The 27,954-nt window shown below is 48.1% G+C and overlaps 1 protein-coding gene across 5 annotated transcripts in view; it reads right to left on the bottom strand.

The window, feature by feature from the left end:
- The window catches only part of JDP2 (Jun dimerization protein 2), a 39,374-nt gene extending 17,528 nt beyond the window's left edge, over positions 1 to 21,846 (bottom strand). Inside the window, exons 1-3 of one of the 5 annotated variants that reach the window (XM_036281963.1) lie at positions 20,947 to 21,198; positions 19,783 to 19,788; positions 12,019 to 12,237 (exon numbers count right to left, since the gene is read on the bottom strand). In XM_036281963.1, coding sequence (XP_036137856.1) covers positions 12,019 to 12,219 — 201 coding nt within the window. In that variant the 5' untranslated portion in view covers positions 12,220 to 12,237; positions 19,783 to 19,788; positions 20,947 to 21,198. Of the gene's footprint in view, positions 1 to 12,018; positions 12,243 to 12,663; positions 13,096 to 19,782; positions 19,789 to 20,946; positions 21,199 to 21,300; positions 21,349 to 21,703 lie in introns of those variants that run through there. The other 4 variants (XM_036281973.1, XM_036281932.1, XM_036281943.1 and 1 more) reach the window with 4 other exon arrangements.
- Positions 21,847 to 27,954: the final 6,108 nt, after the last annotated feature.

The raw sequence follows: 27,954 nt of genomic DNA, 5'->3' as shown, positions 1-27,954 counted from the left end.
CTGGGGCAAAACACACACACACAGAACACCCCCTCCCAAAAAAACAGAGACAAGAGCTCCTGCAAAACAACTATCTATAATTACATGAAAATGCAGTTGTTTCGATGAATATCTATGAACAAGGAGGTTCTGAAAGTCCCGAGCTGGCGAAAGTAGAAGAATATTTCAAGTCCCACCATCCTGTTAAAGCCTTGGAAGTCATTTGTCTTTCATCATGAAGGTGAAAACCAAGGTCCTTGGCTTAATTATTCTCCACCAACGCAGTTCTGTTTAATCTGTATGCAGGGTGTGCAGCTAAAATACGGATTTCAGCCAATTTCTTTCAGGCACAAGGCACAGATAACAGACAAATCGCTGAGCAGAATGGCGACCTCTCCTTTGCGGATACTGAACTAATAAAAATCCCATCCAGGTGATGTGGCCAGATGAATTCACAACCAGGGACACCTGGCTTGGAGGATGGAAGCAGGATTTCACCATGAGTGATGCAAATAAAGTTCAGGGATGGGGGAAGGGCTTCAGACCCCCCAGGCCATGTGGGAGGGGGCAGAAAGCTGCCCCCACCCCAGTTTTTAGACCAGAGCTGCTGAGAATTCCTAGTCTGACAGCACACGGGATCTGCGCATCCAACATCAGAACCGTCTGTCTGATTCTCTCTTCTAAAACAAAAGAAAAGCCAGCCTACTGTTAAACTCGGCAGCTTAATTAATTAGGAAGTCCCTTAGGGCGTGAATGCTGGCAGCCGGGAGGATCTCCAGACCTGGAAATAACTGGTTTGGAAATGCTGCTGTGTCTGCTGACGCAGAGCAACCTTGCCTCACAAAGATGCAGGTCCACACACACTAATGAGTATCTGATGGAGTGCGGGTCCCTCCGGGAAGCTGGAGATAGGTGTGGAGGAAAATGTGGTGTTGGACCCTGGGAGCCATTCTTGGAAACAGTCCCTGCCAGTCAGAGCTGGGACGTTCAGGTCATCCAAATGCGGAGTTTCAGTGTCTCCTGCTTTCTTGTTACATCACAGACTTCTGGAAACCACCCGCTAGGGAGTCTGCTTCAGTCGTTTAGGGTGAGACCCAAGAATCTGCACATCCAACATGTTCCCAGATGCCGTGCCGCTGGTCTGTGGACCCCACTCTGAGTAGCGCTGATGTAAACCAGTGGATTACAGATTGGTTTCAGCAGCAGAAGGCTCTTGTTGAAATGATACCATAATATATTAAATAGATATAGGCCATAGTTTATTAAGAGACTCATAGTTGTTCTATATACTTATAGTCCTCCACTGACAATAATACAGTGAGTTGTGGTTGATGCAAAGTCTTTAACTCAGAGGTTATAAGGGATGGTTACAGGTTTCTGACAGCCTCGGGATCCAAATTATTCCTGTCTTATATTTTCCTTGCACACAGTAGTTACAAACAGTGTGTCTGTCTGTCTGTCTATCTATCTATCTATCTATCTATCTATCTATCTATCTATCTATCTATGTGTGTTTATGTACATATATATCTATGTGTATATATGTACACACATACAGTCAAGCATTGCATGATGTTTTAGTAAAAGATGAACTGCACCTACAAAAGTGGTCCCATAAGATTGTATTGGAGCTGAAAAATTCCTGTCACCTAATGACATCATAGCTGTTATAACATCACAGCACAACACCTTACTCAGGTGTCTATGGTGATGCTGGTATAAACAAACCTACTGTGCTGCAGTTGTATAAAAATATAGCACGTACAATTATGTCCAGTACGTGATACTTGATAATGGTAACAACCAATTATATTACTGGTGTATGCATTTACTATACTTTTAATCATTATTTTACTGTGTGCTCCACTTATAAAAAAAAAAAAGTATGCTGTAAACCAGTATGCCCTGTTATGGTGACACCAGCCTCACACGTGTCGTTTATTTTGTGCCTTGATTGCATCATTTTCCTTCTTGTCTGACCTAATCTTATGTTGTTTTATACAGAGACATGCTGTACAGGATTGTAGCCTAAAAGCAACAGGCTGTACCACACAGCCTAGGTGTGTAGTAGGCTGTACCATCCAGGTGTGTGTAAGTGCACTCTGTGATGTTAGCACAGTGACAAGATGGCCTAATGACATTTCTTGGAATGTATCCGGTCATTCATTAAGCAGAGCGTGTTTGATATGTAAATAACATTTATCGCATCGCCTTGCACTCTCAGGATGCCCATCAGTTAAAGAAAAGGGGCAGAAAGCTTTGGTCTGAAGTCTATGCAAAATAGATTGACCTGGCACTAGAGGGCCACGGGGTTAGGTTTGATAACTAATAGGTATGAGCATGCGTGTGGATCTTGCTTTCTTAAAAAATAAAAAACAGATACAATTATGCTTTAGAAAGGAGACCCTAGCAAGTTACCTAATCTCTCTGAGTCTTGATTCCCTAACAACTAATAATATTAATAACATCTACCTCGTAGGGTTATTAAACAGATCAAAGGAGATAATGTCTACAAAAGCAGTTTGCAAACCATAAAGTGCATTGCTCAAGTGAGCCTTCTGTCCTGAACACAGACATCGTCACTCCTTCAAAGACCTAGGTCGGTTTACACTGTACCGGGGTTTTCAACCAATGACCACAGACTAGAACCACCTGCCGGCCCCACCCAGACCAATTGAATCAGAACCTCTGGGATCTGAGTCAATTTTTTTTTAAATGCTCTCCAGGGGACTCTAATGAGTAGCCAGAATTACTCCATATTTCCTCCTGAGTTCCATACAAAATCCTGCCAAATTGCTTTTATTGCTTCTAGATGGCCACTCGCAATAAAAAAGAAAGAGGAGAAAATGCCCCTAACCAGATCCTGACTTTTCCACTGCTGTTGGCCAGAGAGGGAGTTTTAATAACTAGAGCTACTAAATCTGAAGCACGGATAAGACAGTGGGCAATTTACATACATGACCCCTTTTCATCCTCACCACACCTCTGTAAGGTAGATATCGTTCTTTCCCATTTTAAAAATAGCTTTATTGAGATACCACGTACTACCCAACCCACCCACATAAAGTATACAATTCAACAGCTTTTAGTATATTCACAAAGTTGTGACTATTACCACAATCATTTGTAGAATCGTTTCATTACTTCCAAAAGACATTCACTCCATACCCCTTAGCTGTCACCCCCCATCACTCACACACACACACGACTTCTCCCCTCTCCCCCAGCCCTAGGCACCATCCCTATGGATTTGCCTATTCTGGACATTTCACATCAATTGAATCCTGCAACACATGTTCCTTTGTGACTGGCTTCTTTCACTTAATGTAATGTTTTCAAGGTTCGTGCATGCCATAGCATGGATCGTACTTTAGTCCTTTTTATAGTCCAATAACATTCCATTGTATAAATATATCCTGTTTTATCTATCCATTCATCATCTGATGGACATTTGGGTTGTTTCCACTTTTGAGATATTATGAATAATACGGCTGTGAACATTCACGTGCAAATTCCTGTGTGAGCGTGTTCTCCTTTCTACTGACTCTATACCTAGAAGTGAAACTGCCGTCACGTGGTGTGGGTCTATGTTTAGCCCTCTGAGGCGCTGCCAGACCTTTTCCCCAAGTGGCTGCATCACCCTACATCCCTGCCAGCGGTTTCTGAGGACTATCTCTTCTCCCCATCCTCACCAACACTGGTGATGATGTTTTTTTTACTCACACCCTAGTGGGTGTGAAGTGGTATCTCACTGCGATTTGCATTTCTTTGATGACTAATGATGTTGAGCATCTCTTCAGGGCTCTTAGCCATTCACATATCTTTGGAGAAAGGTGCTGTCAGATACTTCGCCCATTTTTTTAATTGGACCATTTGTCTTTTTATTGAGCTGCAAGAGTTCTTTACATAGTCTAGATACAAGTTCCGTATCAGATTTATAATTTGCAAAAATGTTCTCTGATTCTGTGGACTGTTTTTTTTTTTACTTTGTGTCCTTTAAAGCACTAAGTTTTTCATTTGGATGATGTCCAATTTGTCTATTTTTTTATTTCGTAGCTTGTGTTTTTGGTGTCACATCTAATCCAAGGTCACAATGATTTATTGCTGTTTGCTGCTCAGAGTTTTGCAGTTTTAGCTCTTACATTAGGTCTTTGACCCAGTTTGAGTTAATTTTTGTATAGGTTGTCAGGTGGGGGTCCATCTCCCCCCTCGCAGTTTTACAACAGAGGGAACTGCAGCTCGGCGGCCGTCTAGTGACCTCTCCGGGACCAGATGCCCCCTGCGGGAGGCCTGCGTTGCTACATTGCTTCCACAGGGAAGGGCTATGCAGGCTAACCCCGGAGGAGCTTGTCACCCAGAACACGCACGTGCACTATTCTTAGTAAAGGGAACCCAGCCTCAGAACAGAGCACAGTCAGTGAGTCCCAGCACAGGGCAGGATGTGAGCAGTCTCAAGGGGTCGCTAAACCCAGAGGCCCGTGACCCCACTCCCAGCAGCTCTGCAGCCTGCTAGAATCTGCCCAGATGTCCTAACCACTGAGCTCTATCTTCAGGCCAAGTCGTCTTGTGTCTTTTGGTCCCAGAAGATGGGAAAGAGACTTGACTGACTCCAGAGTTGTTCGGCCAGAAGAGGTCACCCGTGAGAGGACTCAGTTTCCCGACTCTGGTCCCTGTTGACAGTAGATCTGGGGACACCAAAGTAAGAGGACCAGCGTTGACAGGAAAGGCTACTTTGTAGGGCTGTTAAAAAATTGATGGTTCATGGAAATCCAGCAATGACCTTAACACCACGGGAAACAAGATAAGGAGTCACACAAGGCAGCGTAGGGGAACAGAGGGTTGAAGGGCCTTCTCATTACAGTTTGTGATGGAAACGACACCTCGGGCTGCATCTAACCTGCATAAACAACCAGAAACAGGAAGGTCTGCTCGCTTTCCCGAAACCCGGTCGCAGGCACAGCACACTGGGGAGGGTGGCGGCGGTCACTGCGCATGGACTCGGTCTTAACAGTCATTTACAGACACTGCCCTGTGGTCCAGGCTGTCTTCACACACAGCGCCTCACTGAATCTCCATGACGAAACTGTGAGTTTTAGTCTCCTCCTTTTATAAATGAAAAAACTGATGCTCCGAAAGACCAGCTGACTTGTCCAAGGTCATACAGGGAGTGAGCGAAGGAGCCAGACTTTGAATCTAGAAACTGGAACCAAGCCCAGAGCTTTTCCCAGGCACCAGAAACAGCCCCCTCTGGTTAGGAAGCCAGGATGGTGTCCTGCTCCCGTGACACCTGGGCACCTCCAAACACTCAGGTCACTCACCACCTCCAAGGACAAAACACCCTCAAGCAAATGAAAGCCCAAGTAACAGTTCTTGAATATATTATAAGACTAACTTGCATAATAGACACATTTGAAAAGCAAATCATAATCATAATCATACCTTACATTTCTCGTGCATCTCAGTGTCGGGCAGCTCGTGAAAACCTCTACCTGCGAGTTCATTCAACCATCACAGCGACACTGAGCGGTGGGCACTAAGATTATTCCCATCTTAAGACAGAAAATCTAAGAAGGCAGCACAGGACTCCCCGAACTTTTCAGAGGTATTTGATTTCTGCTAAGTGCATACGTGTCAGGAGGAGGGGGTTAATGAGGGAAAAAAGGAGGGACATCTGTAATACTTTCAAAAATAAAGATAAAACAATAAGTTTAAGTGAAAAAAAAAAACAAAACAGCATGAAAATCGAGAGTTACTATTTAGAAGAAAACAAACAGCCCTGGCCAGTTTGGCTCAGTAGTTAGTGCGTCGGCCTGTGGACCAAAGGGTCACGGGTTCGACTGTGGTCAAGAGCACATACCTCAGTTGCGGTTCATCTCCAGCCCTGGTCGGGGACGTGCAGGAGGCAACGAATCGGTGTGCCTCTCTCTCATTGATGTTTCTCTTTCTCTCCCTCTCTCCCTCTCTCTATCTGAAGATAAACAGAAAAATATCCTTAGGTGAGGATTAAAAAACAAACAAAAAAGAACACAATGTCCAGCTATATCTCCACCATCACCTCTCCAAGGTGACCCTGTGCTAGGATAACAGTAAGTATGACCAACTTAGGATGTTAAATAAGAGCTCAGAACCCCTGTGAATGCTCAGGTCACGATATCAGATCAGACTCAATACCACAGGGGGCAAGTTCAACACAATCATGGCTGGTTTTAGCTATCACTCATTCTCCCTCAAATTAAACTATTAAAGGGGGGGAAAGTTAACAGCTTTTTAAACTGTGCTAACAAAGTGACAGAATTAAAATGGAAAGTCAGGATTTCAAAGACGAGTCAGGAGATTCTGTTCCAAGAAAGGGACAGATTGGATCTCTCTGCCAAACAAGTATGAGACAGAAAAAGCGTGAGTCAGGAGGAAGAAGGCCAATGCTATTCCAGAGAGCCACAAATTAAAAACCAATTATGCAAGGCTTGCTAAAAAATGTCAGTGGGCTGCCTTTATGTGTTAAATCACTAAAAACACAAGCATGCTTATGCCAACATTTACCCAGCACATCAGCTGGTTGGGGGCAACTTTTTATGCTCAGGCTAAACATGGTGAACATTTTGGTCTTTTTGGTGGAACAAACTCTGGGAAACCACCTGTGGCTGAGAGTGAGCACACTTTCCGCCCTCCATTCAAATTCACATTTCACCCAAGGTAAAAACTTTCTAAGTGTTCTTCAGGGACCATGGAGAATGACCAATGTGAACTCTACAAACAAGCTAAGTCTCCTCTTGTGCTCTGACGACGAGGAGGGCCTGGATCCAGCCCCCATGGGGAGCATGCGCTGGGAAGGCATCCGGGGGGAATGCACACACTGATTCCTCAAGGTGAGGCCCTCAGGATGCTCCCTGACAAGGATCAGAAGAGCCCGAGGAGACCTGTAATAAACAAAGTCATCCCTGAGTGACTAAACATGCAGAGTCCCTGGACTCTGCCCTCAGACAGTCTGAGTCCATGGGCCCGGGTGGAGTCTCGAAATCTGTATTTATAAGAAGTTTCCCAAGCAGCTGGATGACCAGCCAAATTTGGGGATGATTGGCTTGATTTTCATTGTGTTTTTTTTTTCTGTCTGAAGTCACTGAGGTTCAGAAACAGAAAAACAAATGGACAATGCTTGGAGGTAAGAATGGAGATATACAGTAATCAAGGTAAAGAAAGTTTAAGCGACTTGCCAAGTTGACATAACTAATTAATGTTCAAAACAACAAACATATATTAAACATACAATCTATGCAAGGTGCTGCACAGGGGCTGGTGGAAGTGAAAAGAAAGGTAAGATCTAGTCTTGTCCTTGAATCTAAATACAGGACACAAACTCAAAAGCAGGCTGGTAATACAGTGTGAAGTGGGCTGGGTATAAGGCAATAGGGAGTAGTGGGGCCTGTGGTAAAGTAAGACTGCATGCTGATACAGGGAGCATCTGCTACTCAGCTGCGGCTTTCATTGCATATAAGGGTGTGGGATTAGGTGGCCAGATATTCTGGTTTTCTAAAAGAAGCCAGAAAGTTCACATTTTCTGGCTTTTAAATATAGCAACTCATTCAATTAGAAAAGAAAAAGAAAGAAAAAAAGCCGCACTGTGAGGGCCAAACAAGATTCATCTGCAGGCTGATTCCTGCCCATGGAATGACAGTTTGCAGCCTTTCCTAAAAGGTCATTTGGTCCAACTTCCCTTGAACTTGAGTCCCCTCTAGAGCCCTGCAGTGGCACAGAGGGGGAGGGGTCCCTCTAGCAGGTGGTTAAGTAAGTGCCTGGTTTGTATACGTGTGTAGAAGGGTAGAGCTTCTGGCCTTCCCCATTCCCCCCAGCCACCCTGAAAATGCGTTCCAGGCCCAGAGGCAGGGCGAGGCCCCTGCAGCCACAGCAGCCCACTCACAGATGACCCGGGAAGGACCAACATCTAAGGAGTCCAGCTGGAACAGGCTACAGAATAAAAAGTGTAGAAAGAAAAGCTCTAGAGAAAGCCAGAGAGCAAAGCTGTCTTGAGAAGGAATATTGGAAAGGAAAAAAGAACAAAAAGGCAAGAAAGAAAGGGAAAAGTGGGTAGGGAGAGGCAGAAAAGGGTATAGGCGGGATGAATGGTGATAGAAGGAGACTTGACTTGGGGTGGTGTACACACAATGCAATATACAGATGATGTAATTTACAACTGTACACCTGAAACCTACACAATTTTATTAACAAGTGTCGCCCCAATAAATTCAATTTTTTTAAAAGGCAAGAAAGAAACATGAGCTCTAAAAATCCCATAACCCAGAATATAACATCCCCAGGCCCTAGCCAGCCATCAGAATCAGCAGTCTGGCCACTCACCCTCCACTTGGTCTGCTCAATTTTTCTTCACAATACTGACTGCTACCTGACCTTTTATATTGTATATTCACTTGCTTGTATTTTATTTCCGGATGCCCCTACAATACACAGTCCCAAGAGAAAGGCAGGGTGTGGGGGAGGCGGGGATCTTGTCTACTTTGTTTATGGTTCAGTATCCAGTGTCTGGCACAGTACCTGGCACACAGTAGGTGCTTAGCAGACACTGTTGGATAAATGGACTGTAGGCAAGCAGTTGGCACCAAAATAAGTTAGCATTATGTGTCAACCACATAATAATACCAGCACAAAGCACTTTATCATTTACAAAACCTATCGCTGAACTTAATTCCTCCAGTTTTCTTCTACCAAACTGCTTCATGCGTTTGTACACGGCCCAAGAGATGGCTGGCCCTGCGAGGCGGACAGTCCGAGAGCCTGCCAGACAAAGCTGCCTGCGCAGCGGCTCGGCCGCTCTATCTCCGGGCCGGGGAGATAATGCGGCCACAGAACTGCTGGGCTCAGCACTAACCGGGCCATGTCATCAAAATGATCCAATGTTCGGGGCCAGGTTCTCCCACCCCACCCCCTTCCTCAGCCTGACAGAGAGGCAGCCGCAGCCTGAGGTTAACGTTTTGGCCCTAAAGTTGGCTTCCCAGCTGCATGACCTTGGTCCCCTCCAAGCCTTGTTACCCTCATCCATCATGTGGGCATAACAATAACAAGAGTAACAATAATCACTTCCAAGGGTTCTTGTGCAAGTTCAATGAAATATTTCACAAATAGTTCACGTGCCCGGTGCTTGGCTCAGTGCAACTGAATCATGGCTATTTCGGCCTCAGCCTCGTCATCACCCCAGATCCCAGTTTTGCCACTTTCCAGCGCTGTGAGCCTGAGTGACTTGACCTTCTACTCCCTAGACCTCGTATCTCTCTTCTCTACCATGGGAAAAACCCAGTTGTCGGGGTCAGGTAAGGAATAAACGAGATCATGCACGTTAAACACTTAGCACGAGGCCAGGTACATAGTCAATGCTTAATAAATGTGAACAAAGGTCTTTTATAATTCAAAAAAAACAAATCTAAAATGCCTATGTGAAAATCCACCAAAGGCAGTGTGCCATAAGCAAACAAATCTTTGGGACATAAGGTTCTGCAGCGACAAGTTTCTCTCTCCACCCACTTTATTTTTTAATTGCCTTAAGAATAAGCACCGCCCCCAAACCACCCACCCACCCTGAGTCTGACCCGGGAAGCATTCGGAGGTCAGTTCCCAGTGCAGGGCTGACCTAACTTCAGGCCGGCGCCATCCACCTCGCCATCCACCTCGCCCCCACGACGCTGCAGTCTGATGGGAGGAAGAGGACACGCAAACACGTCCCAGCGACAGCTGGTATCTTCACGGCCTGCATGGCGTGTGTTTGTGGGCGCCTGTGAAGACAGCACGTCACTGTCAGGTACAGGGCATATGCCACCAATTTGGGGGAGGCTGTGAAATGTAAAAATACCCAACCCAAATAAAGGCCTTCCTCCCCCCAAAAGAAGGCTCCTCCGGCACTTTTTGTGGAGGGAAGAGGTGGTAGCTCCACCTCCCAGGCAAATCTTTCGTAGGCGAGGCCCTGACTAAGGCTTTTCATCAACGCGAAGCCTCAGCGGCCCAGGGCCACTGCTCAGGTACTGCTTTTAGAGGGCGATTGTACCGTGGAACGACCCAGAAAGGGGTGCTTTCAAGATATGGGCCTGGGAAAGTGACTAGCAAAGGACCAAAGTCAAAGCCCTCCAAAAAAATAAAAATCAGAATTCTAAATAAGCCAGGACACGCTATCCACAGCACACTGGTCTACAAAGCCAGTCCACAAGAATGCAATTACCATCAACTCCCATCTTGAAATCAACAGTCGTTGGTGGGCATGTACAGAGCGCCTGCTCCGAGTGTCTCCAGTGTAAATGCCCACACAAGGGGCCACGCAGGTAAGGTCGGTGAAGGCAGCTGGTGGCAACCAAAGCAAAACCCACAGTGTAAGAGAAACCAAGAATAATAGGGAGGTGAGGGGCCTGGGCAAACTGGCAAGAGGAAAGAGTGAGGGGTCCCTGCGGCCCGTGTAGCTGTCGCCACGCCAGAACAGGGGTGTGCCCAGGTCTTCCAATCAAAGATTAAAATCCAACTTTTTAAGTGACGTGTTGGTTCAAGTTTCTTTTAAAACATTGTGCAGGCCAAACAAAACAACATCTGAGAGCCAGATCCAGGATGCAAATGGCCAGTTTGCCACCTGGGGGGCGCCTTTGTTCGCAGTTTTTATGGTACTGCTGGGGGGAGGGAGGGCCAAGCAGTGGCTGCATAATGCGCCTAAGTTTCCCCTGCCAGTACCCACATACCTTTCTCCACTCAAGAGCCCCTTTCTTTGGAATGACCAGCCCTCTGAGCTTCATCCTAAAGCATGAGCCCCTGTCCGGGGCACTTTTGCCTGTGAGTGCTCCTTCTCATCAGAACTGCTTCCCACGTCCTGTCCCCCACATCTGCCCCCAGCCAGCTCTCCACCTCCCACCACTGGCTCCTTCTCCCTGCCAGGTGGGCAGCTGTTCCATCGAGCCTCTGAAGAAATGGCCCTGCAGGGGACCTCAGACCTCTGGACAAATCGAAAGCCCTGGGAAAGTGGGCTGGGGGCGTTCCCAGCACTGATGCTCACCCACACTGGGGACTTCTGCTTCTCACCAGTCCCCAGGGAAGAGATGCTCTTCTGCAAGTAAGGCTCGCGAGAGCTTCAGCTGCAAGGGCCTGAGGAGGGAGCGCTCTGTGTGTGGGTCCCCTGCGGACATCTAAGGCAGATGATAGGGGTGGCTGGGGCCAAGCCCAGCGCTGGCAGCTCCTTGGGAAGAAAGGCCACACCATCCTTCCTCCAAGTTCCCACGTTCAGCTGCAGCCTGGGGCCAAGGGTGTTAGAGCCCTTGGCGAATGATCATGTTTAAAGATAACCCAATATTGGTATTTTCTTGTATACTTTTCAAAGCATGTGCACAGTTCCATTATCTCCCTTGGTCCTCCTAACACCCCAGAGAGATCGCCACTAAATTATTATTATTATTATTATTATTATTAAAGACATTACATTTTCTATTTTACTCTATTATTATTTTTATAATCCTCATGCTTAGGGAGAGGAAGGGGAGAGAGGGAGGAGGAGAAGAAAAAGGAGAGAGAGGGAGAGAAAAACATCAGTTACCTTCTGTACACTTCCTGACTGGGGATCAACCCACAACCAAGACATGTGCCCTGACCGGGAATCCAACCAGCGACCTTTCGGTGCACAGGAAAATGTTCAACCAACTGAGCCACTCCGGCTGGGCCCAATATATTACTATCCATTACTGTTATTAATCACTCTTCCCTTGCCCCTCAAAGAACCAGAGACAGGTTCAGCGTGCTGTCCTAGCCCAGGACTTCTCAAACTTTAATGTGTCCAGGAATTCCCCAGGGAGACTTATTAAAATGCAGACTCTACTTCAGAAGGTCTGGGCTAGAGCTTGAGATTCTGCATTTTTCACAAGGCACTGGGTGACATGGACGCTACCGGTCCTCAGACCCCACGTTGAACAGCATGCTGAGATCACACCGTGGTGTAGGGCTAGACCTGGGACTCCAACCCAGGCGTCCTACCCCTGGATTCTGCCTGGGAGAACAAGGCTCGCTCACCTCACTTTTCACCGGCTGAGGCCTCTTGCCCAGTTTCACCTCCAGGAAGTGCAAGGGGGCGATCATGGCCCCGATGTTGCGGATGTCGGCGTATTTCAGCTCCTCTGCAGTCAGGGCCGAGCTGGGGAGTCCGGTCAGGGGGCCGAGCCCTGGCAGAGAGCCCGCAGTCACGGAAGGGTCCGGGATCTGCCCAGGCATCATAGCAGGAGGAGTGGCAGTCTGGCCTGGAGCAGGAGGGACAAGAGCAGGACACGCGCTGTCAGCCAGAAGAGGGGCCACACGGGGCTCATGTCCCCTTGTCTTGCCAGGGCCTCATCCTTTCTTTCACTAGTGTCCCCTGAACCCCTTCCCCCAGAACCCCTAGTGTCTCTTGCTGCCCTTAAGTCCATTTTGTTATAGAGAGAAACTTAATGCATTAATTCACATCAAGGTTATCCTTGGCACTTAAGGTAATGCTTAATCCAACCATCGGCTCATTGATTCAGCATTTGCTATGTGCTTGGCACTGCATAATCCTCCCATTAGCCCCATAAGACTGGGTCAGTGCCCGTGACACGGAGGAAGAAGCCGAGGATTAGAAAGATAACTCACTCAAGACCGTACACAGTTAAAACGGGAAGAGCTGGGATTTAAACAGCAACGTACCGCCTCCCAAGAGAGTGGGTTATAACGGTGGAATCTCAAGCACCTTTGCACCTGTTTAAGAGGGAGCTATTTTGGGTCTGGCACGGTGCCTCCCCTCAAATCGCACATCCCGTTCTGCTTGTTAAGACACCCTGAATATGAAATGAAGCAAATCGAAGTTACAGGTGAGTGTGTGCCTCTGGTATCTATGAGGAGGAGACTGAGGCAAAGAGATGAGATTAATTAGCATTAATTTCCCAGAGGAACCCAGTGCCCGAAAAGTCCCTCCATGGTCTCCTGCCTCTCAAGGCAAACACATATTCTGGCCATACCAGACCCAGAAAGGTTATAAGGGAAGACAGATTAGGGCATGAAAGAAAGACAGAAATTAGCCCTGGATGGTTTGGCTCAGCAGTTAGAGCATCAGCCTGTGGTCCAGAGAGACCCGGGTTTGGTTCTCGCTAAGGGCACGTACCTCGGATGCAGTTTGTCCCCAGCCCTGGTTGGATCATGCGGGTGGCAACCACTCAATGTGTCCCTTTCACATCAATGTTTCTCTCCCTGTCTCCCTCCCACTCTATCTGAACAAAAAATGGAAAAAAGTGTCCTCGGGTGAGGATAAAACAAAAAAAGAAAGACAGAAATTAGTTAGGTCAACACCAAGATAATTCTTATTTCTTCCCTCTCCTTACTAGGAGAAGCTCGTGGGTAAGAAATGGTCACTTCCAAGGCATAGTTGGCAGGGCAGAAAGTGTGTCCTCCAATACAGCCAGGCTTACCTGGTCCTTTACAGGGCTCCTACCCATGCATCCATTTGTTCATTCATCCATCCAACCATCCAGTTATTGACTACCTACTATGAGCAAGGAGGCACATCCTTTCTCCCCGTCCCTAGCACCCAGTGTCTCCCAGGCCATCTCAGAAAAGGATCTGAGACTCGTTCACATTCAGTTATAGTCTTAGAGCTAGAGGAGACCCTGTGCTTATCTAAACCACATTCTCATTTTGTACATGAGGAAGGTGAAGCTCAGAGAGGTCGAATGACTTGCCCAAAGTCACACAGCTAGAATGGGAAAGAGCCAGAGCTGGACTCCTGATCTGGATTTTAGAACCAAAGTTTCCTCTTCCTGACCTTTTTGTTTCCCCTCCTGGGTTCCAAGATATGTTAATGCAGAAGGGATGACCTTCTAGTATAGACGCCCAGACAGTACCCATAGTAGAGGATCATCCTCTTGCACAAAGGACCCGCCACTTTGCTTCGCATTAAGATCCGCATTTAGGAAGTTCCCTGGATCACCCCATGGCAATTTGGGTAGGAGCCCAGACACAGAAATGGCCACTGAGATGTCTCACCTGCAGCTGGTCAATGTGCTGTGACCCTCTCTAAACCTGAGCCGGACCTGGGTCCAGGGTCAGGGAGAAAGACCCCCTCCACCCTCCAGAGTGGGGACTGCAATGCAGAGGGCTGCAGAGTGCCCGCGGGAGGCCGCTCCAGGCCAGGTGGGTGAGCTGCACGACCCCCAGGCATCCTCCAAGGAACACAAGGAAAAGGACTATTTCTGTGTGGCACAGGGGTACCTGGGTTCATCCATATGGACACGCAGCAGGCAGAGGGGGGTGATTAGGCAACTGAGCCAAACTGACAAAGGAAACTCAAATCCCTTCTCAGAAGAGGAGAAAACCCTACAAAATCCCCTCTTCTAGACCTGGACTGATGCTGTAAGAAGTCAATGACCCCAAAAGGATGCTTAATTGATCTAGTTGAAACGGACAGGAGATGGGAGGCTGGAAATTGCTCAGTGTTTGGTGCTTCCACAGAACACAAACCCCTAACAGGGACTGAGGTGCCACACCCCAGGTATGGAGCAAAGCAAAAATACAGAGCAAAATCCCCTCCTCCACCATAAGCCCCAGGACCTCCCTGAACTGGAGGAACACACTCCTGAGTGGCAAAGTGTGCCACGTGGCCTAAACTTAGCAAGTGGAGGGGTGATTTCAGGGGGGGAAGCAGCAGTCATAGCTGGTTGTTGCCCCCATGACCCCAGTGCACAGCATCAATTCTGGCATAAGAAGAGTAATCAACAAATACTCATTGAATTATAAATAAATGAATGAACGAACGAATGGTAACTTCACGGCAGAGCAAAATTCAGTGAGTGGGGTAAGGATCTATCTCTGGAAGTTTAGAAACTCCTTATCCACCTCCAGATTATTCATTCCCACAGTAGACCCCAAGGAAATACTCCAGAGGCTGCTGTGTGTTTCCCTGCTAAGCCATCCCTGAGAGATGGAAGCCAGACCCCACTCTGTTCCGGGAATGATAGGCTCTGCTTGCAGCTTCTGTTTATTTTCATACAGATGGTATAAATGAGACACTAACAAATGATCCCAAAATATCTGCTACTGTGGAACCCCTCCCCCAAGAGGGGTAACCACCCTCTGGGAGCAGCAGCCTCATAAATTCTTGCCATTCCTGCTTCCCTGTGAACCCAACCCAACGACAAGCCTCACTCAGGGGATCAGGCTCCAGGCTTTCCTGTGCAGAAGCAAAAAAAAAAAATCCTCCTCTCTTTCCTTCCCCTACAAGGGCACCCCTAACTGCTCAGATACAAACCACAAAGTCCTTAACACATGCCATTCCTAGGAGACAACCACAACAGCTGACATTCACCAGGGAGAAGTCATCCTGACAGGCTCTGGGGGTGGGGGCAGAAGATGGAGGAGGTGGAGTGGCTGCCTTTCATAATTGGATCCTCATTAACTGGAAGGAGCTGGCTGACGATCCAAGACTAAAAGGCACCTTTGGTGATATGAAAAATAAAACAATTTGATGTGATTTAGAGATCTCTAAAAGGGGGAGGGGGGTAGTGGCAGGGAACCAATAACAGCCAGGAGGAATTTACCCACTTCAAGGAAGACATAGGAAAGATGACAAGAGGTGAAATCATCTCTCGAACTGCTTGTTCCATACGGAAACAATTTAGTAGGAAAAGGAGAACTAGGCACTAAAAGCTTCAGGGGAAGAACCCAGAGTTGTTGTTTTTTCCCCTTCAGGGCCCAGGAGGTCCAAAAGGAAGATAAACACCCTCCATGTCTCCATTAGTAACTGGGATGCATAAATAAAGAGTAAGCGCTATACACTGGCAGAAGACCAAAACTGGCCCATGAAGGTTGTGCCTCAAAAGACCAGCCTAGAATCCAAAAAGACTTGGGCAATTTGGGTCATTGACCAGGAATAACCTGGAAACTAGCCAATGAAGAAAAACTGGGTAACACACAGATCAAGAGGAACTGACGAGCAAGGCATGAATGAGACGGAAGGCCTGCAGGTCACAGGAGAGCCTAAGCTGCTGCTGAGTCCAAGATCACGAGTGACTTGATGCAGGTCCCTAAAGGCCAGCTGGAGAGGAACCAGGTAGGTTCATGGGGAAAGGACCTGAAGATGTGATATCAGTATATCTCTCTATTCTGACTTACTCAGCGACTTGTAGACAGTCTGGGGTGCTGCCTTGTTCAAACAGAAGAAGCCAGAAAACATTTCAAGTCCAGAAGATGGACCCGACTGGGAGATATTAACATGAAACATCATTTTAGCCAAAAGAAAAAAAAAAGGTACAGGTAACTTGCGTTTTTCCCTCTCATTTTCTTCTCCTGTTTCACTGTATGTAAATCTATAATACTTTTTTAATGGGAGTATCTATAAATAAATAATAGTCTTGCTTTGATGGCTCAAACTTGTAAAGGGCTATTTTTATTAGAAAGTGCCTAGTAATTGGCATGTTCATCTAGAATGGCAAAGACAAGTTTTTTAAAAAAGACAGGTTAAGAGAAAGTTAAGATCTGCATCATAGCCCAGCAGTGTGGCTCAGTGGCTGAGCATTGACCCATGAACCAAGAGGTTGCCGATTTGATTTCAGGTCAGGGCACATGCCCAGGTTGTGGGCCCAATTCCCAGTGGGGGACATGCAGGAGGCAGCCAATCGATGTTCTCTCTCCCTTCCTCTCTCTCTAAAATCAATAAAGAAAAAAAAAATTATTAAATCTGCATCACAAACTTTCTGTCTATAGAAACAAAAGTTTAAGGGAGGCTTTCAAATCCCTGTGCCTCTTTGAGAAGGTTGGCGCCCCTCCAGGCAAACAGCTGGCCTAGGCTGGCATCAGGGGCCAGGAATAGGTGTGCAAGTGAGTGCAGGCAGCCTAAGGCTGCAAAGTTCAAATTAGTGCAGGTGAGTGAGGACAGGTCAAGGAGCAAGGAAGTCAGTTCATAGGATCAGGCTCCTTGAGCACCAATGGAGTTGGAAGTCATGAGCAGGTAGCCAGCACCTAGGAATCATCAATAGCAGGTGGGAGGTCTTGGGAGCCAGAGCCTGGGAAGACTCCCAGAAGGACAGTGTGTGTGTGTGGGGTGGGGGGTGGGGAGGATAATACAGAAAGGTGCCAGGCAGTGATCATAGAACATAGTAGTAACTATCAGGAATCTTGGAGAATTAAACAGCAAACTAGTTCTTGGAGATAGAGAATTATCTGGGGGTGATCTCTCTCCTGGAATTTGAAATCACATAGGTCAACAAGCTGTAAAAAGTCAAGGAGATCCAGCCCTGACCGGTTTGGTTCAGCAGTTAGAGTGTCGGCCTGCGGTCCGGAGAGATCCAGGTTCGGTTCCCGCTAAGGGCCCGTATCTCGGTTGCAGTTTGTCCCTGGCCCTGGTTGGGTCATGCGGGTGGCAGCCACTAGCTGTGTCCCTTTCACGTCGATGTTTCTCTCTCTTCCTCCTACTCTATCTGAACAAAAAATGAAAAAATGTCCTCAGGTGAGGATGAAAAAAAAAAAAAGACAAGGAGATCCAGAAGGCAAGGAGCAAAAGGGTAGAGAAAGCACCACAATTCAGAACAAGGCCAAGCAGCAGAGGCCCCTCTCCAGATGGCTCTCCCAGTTCTACAGGCAGGAAAGTGAGGTGGATAATGGGTGGGAGCTTTGGAGCCAGACCGTTTGAATGTGAAAATTAGCTGTGCGCCTTACTAGCTGTGTGACCTTGGGCAAGTCCCCTAACCTCTTTGTGCCTCACTTTCCTCAGCTGTAAAGTGGGAATAATAATGTTATTTGCCCTGTAAGGCTGCAGAGAGAATTAAATTAGTGACCGCTTGGAAAGTACCTGGAACAGTGCCTGCCCCTCGTGAGTACGAAGTGAATGTAGACACGAGGGCCTTCCTTCCTGGAGGACACTAGTGCTGGATGACCCCTCAAGGTCGCTTCTGTACGATTTCCACCTAACACTGATCTCTTTTTCTAAAGCCTTGAAGATGATCCCCCCAGAGGACTGATTCTCCGCTCTCCCACTTTCCAGCTTTATCCCTAAGGGGCCAGGACCATCCTGTATCCAATCAGTTACTGCAGAATAGAAACAAAGGAGTCAGGTCAGGGCTGTGCACAAAGGTGCAGAAATGGGGCCGAGCACTTGCCCTTTGCCCCAGTTTCTCCTAAGGTCTCCTCCATCCTCCATTCCAGAGCACAGCTGCATAGATCACTGACACCACCAGCTGGCTGGGTCTCCACCCCGGCCTCCAGAAGCGGAGGGCCAGCATCTTCTGTGTCCTTCTACCTACTCTATCCCTTGCACTGCTTAGGAAGGGTCACTCCTCAGGTCTTCATAAGAAAAAGAGGGGTGGTAGTGGTCAGGAGAAGCCCACTCTCATGGCACAGTGGCATGCACAATCCCTGCGTGGGCATCCCAGTTGCGGAAGACACTGGAACCTCTCCCCAGGACAGGTTCTTCCCAGGAGACCAGAGAAATGCTTTTGACAGACCCTGTCTGTAGGCACTGTCTCCCCTGCTTGATGTAGGTGCTCAATAAATACACATTAAGTTACTTCTGCCAGGAATTCTTATCCCGAGCTGCAAGATGAAGCTGGGAAAGTACTGCCACTCGACAAACCTCGATCCTCTCTCCCCTCTTCACCCCACCTCTGTTCCTTGGTGTCAGGAGTTCATAGCATGATACATTACACAGTCATACACACAGAGTGAGTGATAAATCCTTTGGCCCTTTTTTAAAAAATGCCATTGGCCTGCTAACGCTTTGGAAACGAAGCTCCACCACCGGAATCCCATGGGCTGCAGCAAGAAAACAGACTTTAAAAATCCCCAGAATGGTGGGCTCTGGCTGGGCCTCCCACAGCCAGCAATGAGTGTAAAGAAACACAGGCTGAAATTCCAACCCTGGGTCGCTAAGGCATTTGTCTCTGCTGAGCTTCGAGAGGCCAAACCACACACACGCACAAGAGTGCACACATACATACACACCCAGGCACATGGAGCTTGGCAGCCCGTAAGTTCCAGAGCTGGTAACACAAGCCACGGAACCGACTGCCAAGACAAGCAACAGAAAGAGCCAGGCCCAGTTTCATTGGCCACCATACGCTGCATATGGCCCGGGACGCAGCCAAAACAGTGTTCTCACCCTCCTCAAAGGCATAGGAGACCCTCTGTTTTCAAACACACCTCCACAGAGCCTTAATTAAAGGAAAATGGAAAAATAATGTGTCTGCTGCTCTCCCCCTGCCTATATAGGTATGCACACACACATATTCATACACACTCACTCTATTTTTCTCTTCCTCCCAGTTCAGTTTCAAACATAATTCATTCGCATGGAAAAAGCAAACTGCATCCTGCAGCAGAAAAGCAGAAAAGAATGTTGCCTGCCCTCAGCCCTGGCTCTGATTGCTCAAGTTGAGCTGGGGCTGAATGAATACAGAGCAGGCCAACCTAGAGTCTGCACTGGCCCCTCTCTTCCAGAGCAGAGCTGGAAACAGAAACACTAGGGAGAGAGACAGCCCATTGCAACACCAGCAGTCCCGCGACAAACAAGGCCTGGAGAGCCTGGCCCTTCTCATCCTGCCAAGGGTTCTGCAGGTTGGAAAAGATGTCCACACCGCCTGCAAACAGGTGGGGGAGACAGACACTGGTGGTTGCAAAAGCTAGGCAGTGAGTGAGAGCGAGATCCCAGCCCAAATCTTTCCCTAGGGGACACCATTACCACTTATCAACACATCTCCTTAGAGGTGGCTGCAAACAACCTAGGAGAAAAGTCAGAAGCCTCCACACCCATGCCTTCCAGCAGCCTTTCAAATCTCAAAGCACCCAGCACTTCAGGAAGATTCTGGAGCTGCCTGCAGCTCTGAACCAAAGCCAAAGTAGAAGGGGAACAGAAGAGTCTTTGAGAAATCCGTCCTCCCTGTTTTAAACAAGGCAAAACCTTAACCAGCCAGAGGCACGAGAATAGGCCTTGCTTCTCTTCCCTGGTCCGCAGGTTAATCAGAGCCATGCTTACACCTGATACCTGGTTAAACTCTTCCCCTAGAAACCCGCACAGGAAGATCAGGCAGCCATCCAAGCAGCAGCCGGATTTGCTGGAAAGATGAAAGCAATGGGAGGTGTTTCTAAAAACCTTCAGGGATGGGAGGTTGGGGGAGATAATATGTGAACACAATTCATAGCAAGGCCTTACAGGACAAGCAGGCACCCAATCATGGTTCAAAGCTTCAGTTTGATGCTCCCCAAACTAAGACCCTGAGGAGAGTCCACCACGATTTAAACCTGGCTACACACACCCACAGTCTGCAACCCCGTTTTTGAGAGACAGGCCTGGGCTCATCTGCACTGAGCACATGTGGGCAGGACAGCCTGACAACCTCGATGCCAGTAGGGAGAGCAGCACACTGGGCCGGGGTCAGGCAACCTTGCAAGTGGAGCAGACTCAGAGCGTCAGTTAATTTCCCTTCCACCAGCCTTTCCATTTCCAGCCGCATGCACGGCCCACCCATCCAGGCAGAAGGGTCAAAGCCTCCCTATCTTCCCGGCCCCGCCCAGGGTCTGGGGTCCAGGCCTTAAGGCCCAATCCCTCAGCCTCCTTTGAGGGGAGGGGCATAAGAAAGCTTTCTAAACTGGGCAGGTCAAGGGAGGAGGGGCTGGTTACCTAGAGGAGCCGGCTTGCCTCCTTATGTAACCTGGCTTGGGAGCCTGCGGAACATAAAGGGGACCCGAGCCGCCCCCAGAACCTCTCCCATCCCAGAACCCCGGGGCAAAGGCCTTGAGAGAAGCACTCTTCATTGGATGGAGAGCCCCAGGCCTCCTCACTACTCTCTTCCAGGTCCTCAGGGAGCCACGCTTCCTCCCTGCGAGGGGGTAGGGGCGGCACCACTTGCCAGCAGGTCGCTGTCATCCCTCCACCACCAGTACCCTGGCCTTTCACCCTCCATCTGCACCCCTACGACCCGTCTCCCCGGGCGGTTTTTCCCCACTCACCCGCCTTCCCCGCCGCCCTGGGAGAGCACCCCTCCGCAGACGCACTGGGGAGAAGAGCGCGGGAGGGAGACGGAGGGAGCGCCCAGGCTGCCCGGGGAGCGGACGGAGCCTCCCGTCCCAGGGCGGGAACCAAAGCGAAGCCAGGGACTCCCAGGCGCTTCGCTGGAACGCCCGGGCTGCAGCGCCCCCCGCCGGAGCAGCTTAGGGTCCGGGGCTGCGGGAGCCTCCCCGCGGGGCTGCGGGTTCCGGGGCTCGGCGCGCTGCGCCCGCGCGGGGGCAGTCGTCCCAGGTGCCCGCGGCCGGCGCGCCCTACCCCGCCCGGCCCGGGCGCCCTCCATGCGCGCACGCACCCACCGTGCAGAAGCCGCGGGCGGAGGCGGCGTCCCCCGGGCCGGAGCCCGGCTGCAGGCGCCGTGCCCACTCAGCGCCGCTGCCGCCCGGCCGCCGAGCTCCGCCCGGTGCCCAGGCCCGTCCCGGCGCGGGAGCCGCCGCGGCGCCAGCCCCGCCGCCGCTGCAGCGTCCGCCGCCGCCAGCGCCCCCCGTCGCGGCCGCCGAGCGTCCCTCCCGCAGGCTGTGGCGGGCGGCGGGACGGGTTGCATCAGCCCCGGCTATATAGCGGCCCCTGGGCGGCGGGGAGGGGTCGGGAATGCGGAACCCGCCGAGCTGCCAGCTCCAGACGTCAGAGGGGGACGGAGAGGAAGGGAAGGAGGGGACAGGGGAGGAGGGGGTGTGGATCCGGCGCTTCACACCCACTGACCTTCACCTCCCCCGCCGCCTTTCGCGCCCTCCTCCCGCGGCCTCTCGCACTCTTGTCCCTGCAGGGGCGGCTCGGGCCCCGCAGCACCAGCCGGGGCTCCATCGTGTTCCCTGACTCTCCCACCCCGCGGCTCAGGAGCGCGCGAGAAAGCAGGACGCGGCGAGCGGTTATGTAAGAGCATCCCCCCCTCGCACAGCCCGGCGGCCACCCCAGAGACAGAAGAGAGAATGAGAAGGCGGCGGCAGGACAAGTCGAAAGCCCCTTGAAGCATACGTAGCCTGAACCATCTTCCTCAGACCTTAGCGCTTTTTCCCAGACCGGGAGAGAGGATTTCAGCACAGTTTCATCCTTGGACACTTCTCGACTGAGTCAGTGAGGAAGTGATCTCGAAAGCCGGTTTTATTTTCCCATAGAGAAGGATGAGCAGAAGATGAAGGCATATGGGTGCCTCTACTCCACCCACCAGCCCACCTGGCCGCCATAGGTGCTCGTAAGCCCTGGGGTAGCTCACTGCAAGAGGCCTGCCCTCTCTGGGGCTGCAGCCTGAGCCCGCTGCTTTCTCTTTCTCGGTGGCCAGCACTGTTTGAGCCATGGGCTCTTTGTCCCACTCCATCAGGCTGCTTCTTTCCTCTCATGGGCAGAACAGACCAGCCCTCCGCCCACCACCCATGGCCTTCTTCCCCATTACAACTTCCACTGCCAACTCTACTCCCACCTTTCATCCTCCCGTAGTGATACATGGTTAAGGGAAACTCCAAAGGCAATGTGTGTTCCATGGTGCCCTCCAGTATATAAAGGCCGGAGACCTCAAGCACACATGTGGCTCCTACCTGAGACCTTGGCAGCATGGCTGACATGTCCTACCTCCAAACCCCCTGGGGGCTCAGCCAACCCCCTACCTTTCTGCCTAAGCCAGATATGGGTGACAGTGTTTATATTCAGTAACTGTCAGCCTTTTTCTCAGAGTGATGTCAGGTCATCACCCAAAGAAGAAAGGAAGTGAAAGAAAAAGTTCATGCCTTCTTGGAGTGCAGATGTTCAGAGTGAGAGAAACAACAAGACTTGAGACAGATGGGAGCAAATAAGCAAAACCAAAGGAGCATGTCTCTATAATGCGAGTGTAGTGAGGTTTTATTTTCTTTCTCTCCCCAGTGCAGTGAAATCTTTCTGGAGAAGAGGACTGGTCTTATGCAAGGGAAGGCAGATCACATCCTGATGACAATGCCTGACCATTTTCACCTTCAAGGTCAGACTTCTCACTCAAAACATTGAAGTGAGTAAGTAAAAAGAAAGTAAGGTCCTGAAAGAATCTACAGTGCAAATGAGTAGCAATTTGATAGTTTTATGGAAGAATATGACTCTCAACATCAGAAAGGCCAACTACACCTTTACTGCAGCATAAAGATCAAAGTTGGGTACTATGAAACTGCCTTATGATGTTTCCCCTCATGAGACTGAGGTCTGGAGATTTATAAGGAAGAAAACACTGAATCGGGACAGTGTTAGTTTATGCATCTTTGTCTAGGATTTTGAAAAAACTAACCTGATCTGTATGTGGGGACTCATAATTAGTCTGTGTGGTTAGAGCAAGTCCTCTCTAGGGCTTGCTTTGCATGTAGCTGAGCTACTGGTAGTCCTTCTAAGGCCTTTGCTTCCCCCACAAATTAAATATGCTATAGGGGTGGCACCAAGGGGTAACTTGGGGATCACTAGCCCCTCCATTTCCCTATTATATCCATCAGGTCTCCTCCATTATTTGATGTGAATGGTTTTCAGTTTTATATAGAATGCTATATAAACACAGCTTCCAGACTTTCCTTCTACCACATTGCCCCCACCAGGCCCCTCTACATAGTCATTGCCTCTGGAATTGGCTGGAGGGAGAGGCCATAAATGGGCCCATTTATGTAGGCATTGGCCTGCTTCTCCCTGCTTTGCTGGATGGAGCTCATCTACCACTGGCTGTTAAGAATGGACAAGTGACCCAGCCTAAGGCAGTTTAAATTTAGGTTCCTATCACTTGCAATTAGAAAAGTCCTGACTAATACACCCAGCCCTGGCCAATGGGCTGGTCAGAGATTGCCAAGTTAGTCCAATGAGACTAGGAATTTTGTGGATCTGCCAGGAAGACAAGCTGCCAAAATCTAGACCTGAAATTGCCAGATGCTACCATATGGAGGGAGTCTGCTGAGAATGAAACTAACGCAAAGAAGATAGAGCCAACCAATGGGGGGAAAGACAGATCGATTTCAGATAGCATTGTCCAGTGTCTGAAGACTCTCATGCCTGACATTCTCCCTACCTCTGGAGTTTTTAGTTACAGGAATCAGTAAATTACATCTTACTTAAGGTAGTTTGAATTTAGATGTTCTATTATTTGCAACTAGAGAAAGTCTGGTTAATACATTGGATTTTGCATCTCTGACTTATTTAGTTTGTTATGTTTTAAAGCCTGATAGACATTGATAAATCCGAAGCTCTTTGCAAACAGGAAAATATGCACCAGCAAGACAAAATAATTAATTCCCCAGAGGTGTTTCTCCACTGTCAAAGGAGGAAATGATAGTTCTGAGTAATCAACCAGCCTTTATACTAATTTATTGAAACTCTATATGTGCTTGTGAGGTACACAAAGTTTAAGACATGATTCCTCACCTGTCCCCACCTCCCACCCAGTTAGGAAGAATGACCTGAACACTAAGGAACAGTAAGACCAGGAGTAACTAAGAGCTAATATATGACACAGACTATAAAAACTGTAGGAGTTTAGATAGGATTGCTGCACGTAGAAAAAACAGTCATAGTTGATCTATTCTTTATTCAAACTGTGCAGACCCAAAACTGCAAACTAGTAGTTGGCAGGCTGAATTGGGCTTTGTCGGTTCAACTTTCAATTCTTTTTTTAACATATCGAAGATTTCGCACAAAAATCTAAACTTCTAATTTCTCTTGAGAACAATCAGTCAGGCAACATGCCATAGTCCAGACAGGATAGGTTATAATAAAGTTACAAATATCCTCAAAACTCAGTGGCTGAACAAGAAAGGTTTCTTTCTCACCCACACAAGACAACTGTGGATCAAGGTGCTTGGCCGGGACGGCTGTCCCACAGCAGGCCCAGTATTGCACCTCCATATCAACAAGTGTAGCCAACGTCACAGTGGAGGCAAAACAGAGAGAAGTGGAGAGGGACAGGTACCAGCAGTTAAATGTTTCCTCCTGGAGTGACATATGTCACTTTAACTTACATTTCATTGGCTAAAACAAGTCACATGGCCATTCTTCATTTCAAAGAGGCAGACACTCAGTCTTCTGGTGTACCACAGAGGAGAAGGAAACCGTGTATTAGTGAACAATTAATATCTGCCACAGCCTGCACCACCTAACGGCAGCGAAGGGCTGCAGCCCTCTAGAAGCTGCTCCCTTGAGCTGGGAATTAACCTCCAGTTTGACACAGTCTCTGTCCAGCCTACCAGGTCATTTACACTGCCAGCCTGGCCCCCAGGGGCATTTGATTTTGCAGCTTCTGGTACAGACAAAGCCAATCGCTTTATCAGTCTTTCAGGTGTCCCTAGTGATCCATGGAGTTATCACAAAGTTTTCAAAAGCATTTGTTTTGATTTGCTAATTTTAAAATAATATAATATAGAATTCTTAGGTGAAGGACAGGATGGTATAAAATCAAACAAGAAGTTGAGACTAGCCCTGGCCAGTTTGGCTCAGCGGTTAGAGCGTCGGCCTGTGGACCAGAGAGTCTCGGGTTCGGTTCTCGCTAAGGGCACGTACCTCGGTTGCAGTTTGTCCCCGGCCCCTGTTGGGGTCGTGTGGGTGGCAGCCACTCCATGTGTCTCTCTCATGTAGATGTTTCTCTCTCTCTACACTCCCCCCCCCCCCCGCTCTATCTGAAAATAAATGCAAAAAAAAAAAAAAAGTCCTCGGGTGAGGATTAAAAAAAAAAAGAAGTGAGACTAGTTGTTATATTTTCTGCAAATTACAAAGACCTGTTTACAGTAGTTTTTTCCCTCCTGCTCTTCCCTTGCTCAATCAAACACCTACCAGGAGAGACCAAGAGAAATAAGTCTCTTGAAAAAAATCAAAGTCAGCCCTGGCCTGTTTGGCTCAGCAGTTAGAGTGTTGGCCTGTGGTCCAGAGAGACCGGGGTTCAGTTCCCGCTAAGGGCACGTACCTCGGTTGCAGTTTGTCCCCGGCCCTGGTTGGGTGGTGCGGGTGGCAACGGCTTGATGTGTCCCTTTCACGTCAATGTTTCTCTCTCTCCCTCCCTCCCTCCCTCCCTCCCTCCCTCCCTCCCTCCCACTCTATCTGAACAAAAAATGGAAAAATGTCCTTGAGTGAGGATAAAAAAAAGAAAAAAATCAAAGTCGGGCAACATGGGATGAGAAATTGCATAGTATTGATTTGGGGTACCTGTGTGTGGGGGGGCTTGGTTTAAAATATATATATATATATATATATATATATATATATATATATATATATATATATGGCTGAAGTATTTGAGAAGAAAATTTGTAAGTTGAGAGTGGGATGGCTTCTCTTTCAATAACCACTAATGAGAATTTTATAAAACAACAGGCAACATGTCTAAAAGTTTAATAATAAATCAGCACCCATAGAAATGCAGCCATCTCTGGGGAAAACCCAGCATCTTTAATCTCCTAACACAGTAAGTCTTTGGAAGGTGAAGAAATAGTCAATTCTCTGGTCAAAATGCTGAGCCAGAGGTGGTTAGAAAGAGGAAGGGTGTAGTGGATGTATGTCGTTCTCCTCAGCATTCCTTTCTGTTTTGTTTTGAGCATTCCTTTCCTTGGAGAATCACTACTCTCCCTCTCCCTGTGGCCCTGGAGGGGTGCCAGTCCTGGTGCTCCATCATCCCCAACCAAATGTGGATGTGTGACCTGAGCTAGCCAATTAGAGTAGTCCATTGCCAAGGCTACAGCGATTGGTTCAGGGATGGGCACATGACCCAAAAGGGCCAATCACAGTCTTCCTTAAGATTTAATATGTGAATATTAAGGAAGAGGGGAGCAACCTTCTTTTAAAACAGATGTGTAAGAATGTAGTTGGTGGCTGTCCATGGCCATTTTTCCTGTCCTATGACAAACACCTGACTGAGACCGTAACTAACACACAGAGGAAAAGAGAGCCAAAACATGTAAAGAGAGAAACAGCCATGAGATCATCATCTGAGTCTCTGAACCTAACATACTATGAAAACATGCCGAACAGGTTTTTGGACTTCACAGTGATGGAGTCAATACATCCTCTATCTCTTTCTGCTAAGACAGTTTAAGTTTTCCGACACTTGCCACCAAAAGAAGGCCGAAGAATAAAATGGCTTAAAGTCAGTCTTATAAAGGACTGCTGAACTGACTCCATGGAATTTTATCTGCTTACTATTCTTGTCTCATCCATCAAATGCCACTCAGCCATCTGAGACTAAATACAGAACTGCACTGAGTTGCCTTCTCACCGCTCAAGGTTCAGCTAGTCATTTACATAATTTAGTCAGACAGTATTTAAATGTTTGCCATAAGCCAAGCACCATGTGCCACCCTATTTGAGAAGGCAAAGCAAAAAGAAGTTATCATCCCTGCCCATAAAGGGTGACAGACAAGAGACCCAGGAAGATGGATGATATTCATAAAAATGGGGAAATGAGGACTTGAGTGATCTAGGGAAAACCTGATGCATTCTGCTTCCAGAATATTATGTGTCAAAATATGTCCTGAAAACACCTGGGCAGGAGATGAAAGATCCATGTTGGGGACACCATTATGTAAGTCATCTATACATAGGTGCTCCCTGAAGCTGACACCAGGATTGTAGATAGAATCACCAAACTCCTTTAGATCAAAGATGACTTTTAGATATATTAAATTTCAAATAATAGGTAATTAACAAATAAATGTTGAGTTAATAAATGAATGAATAGAAGCTGGTCCTGGCTGGGTAACCAAGTAACTTGGTTAGAGCATCATGCCGATAAGCCAAGGTTTCGGGTTCCATCGCCAGTCAGGACACATGCAAGAATCAATGAATGCATAAATAAGTGGAATAACAAATCAATGTCTTTCTCTCTCAAATCAATCAATAAATAAAAATTATAAATAAATAAATAAACAAATGTGATCCTTATAAAGCACCATATGAGTACCTGCCGCATGCTAAGAGTTCAATAAATTTGGCTATATTCATCATCATCGCCATCGACATTACCTTTTAGCCAGCTC

This window comes from Molossus molossus, unplaced genomic scaffold (assembly GCF_014108415.1).
Source record: "Molossus molossus isolate mMolMol1 unplaced genomic scaffold, mMolMol1.p scaffold_m16_p_1, whole genome shotgun sequence".
Lineage (NCBI taxonomy): Eukaryota > Metazoa > Chordata > Mammalia > Chiroptera > Molossidae > Molossus > Molossus molossus.
Note: the sequence above shows the minus strand (reverse complement) of the source record. Positions and strands in the feature narration are given on the sequence as shown.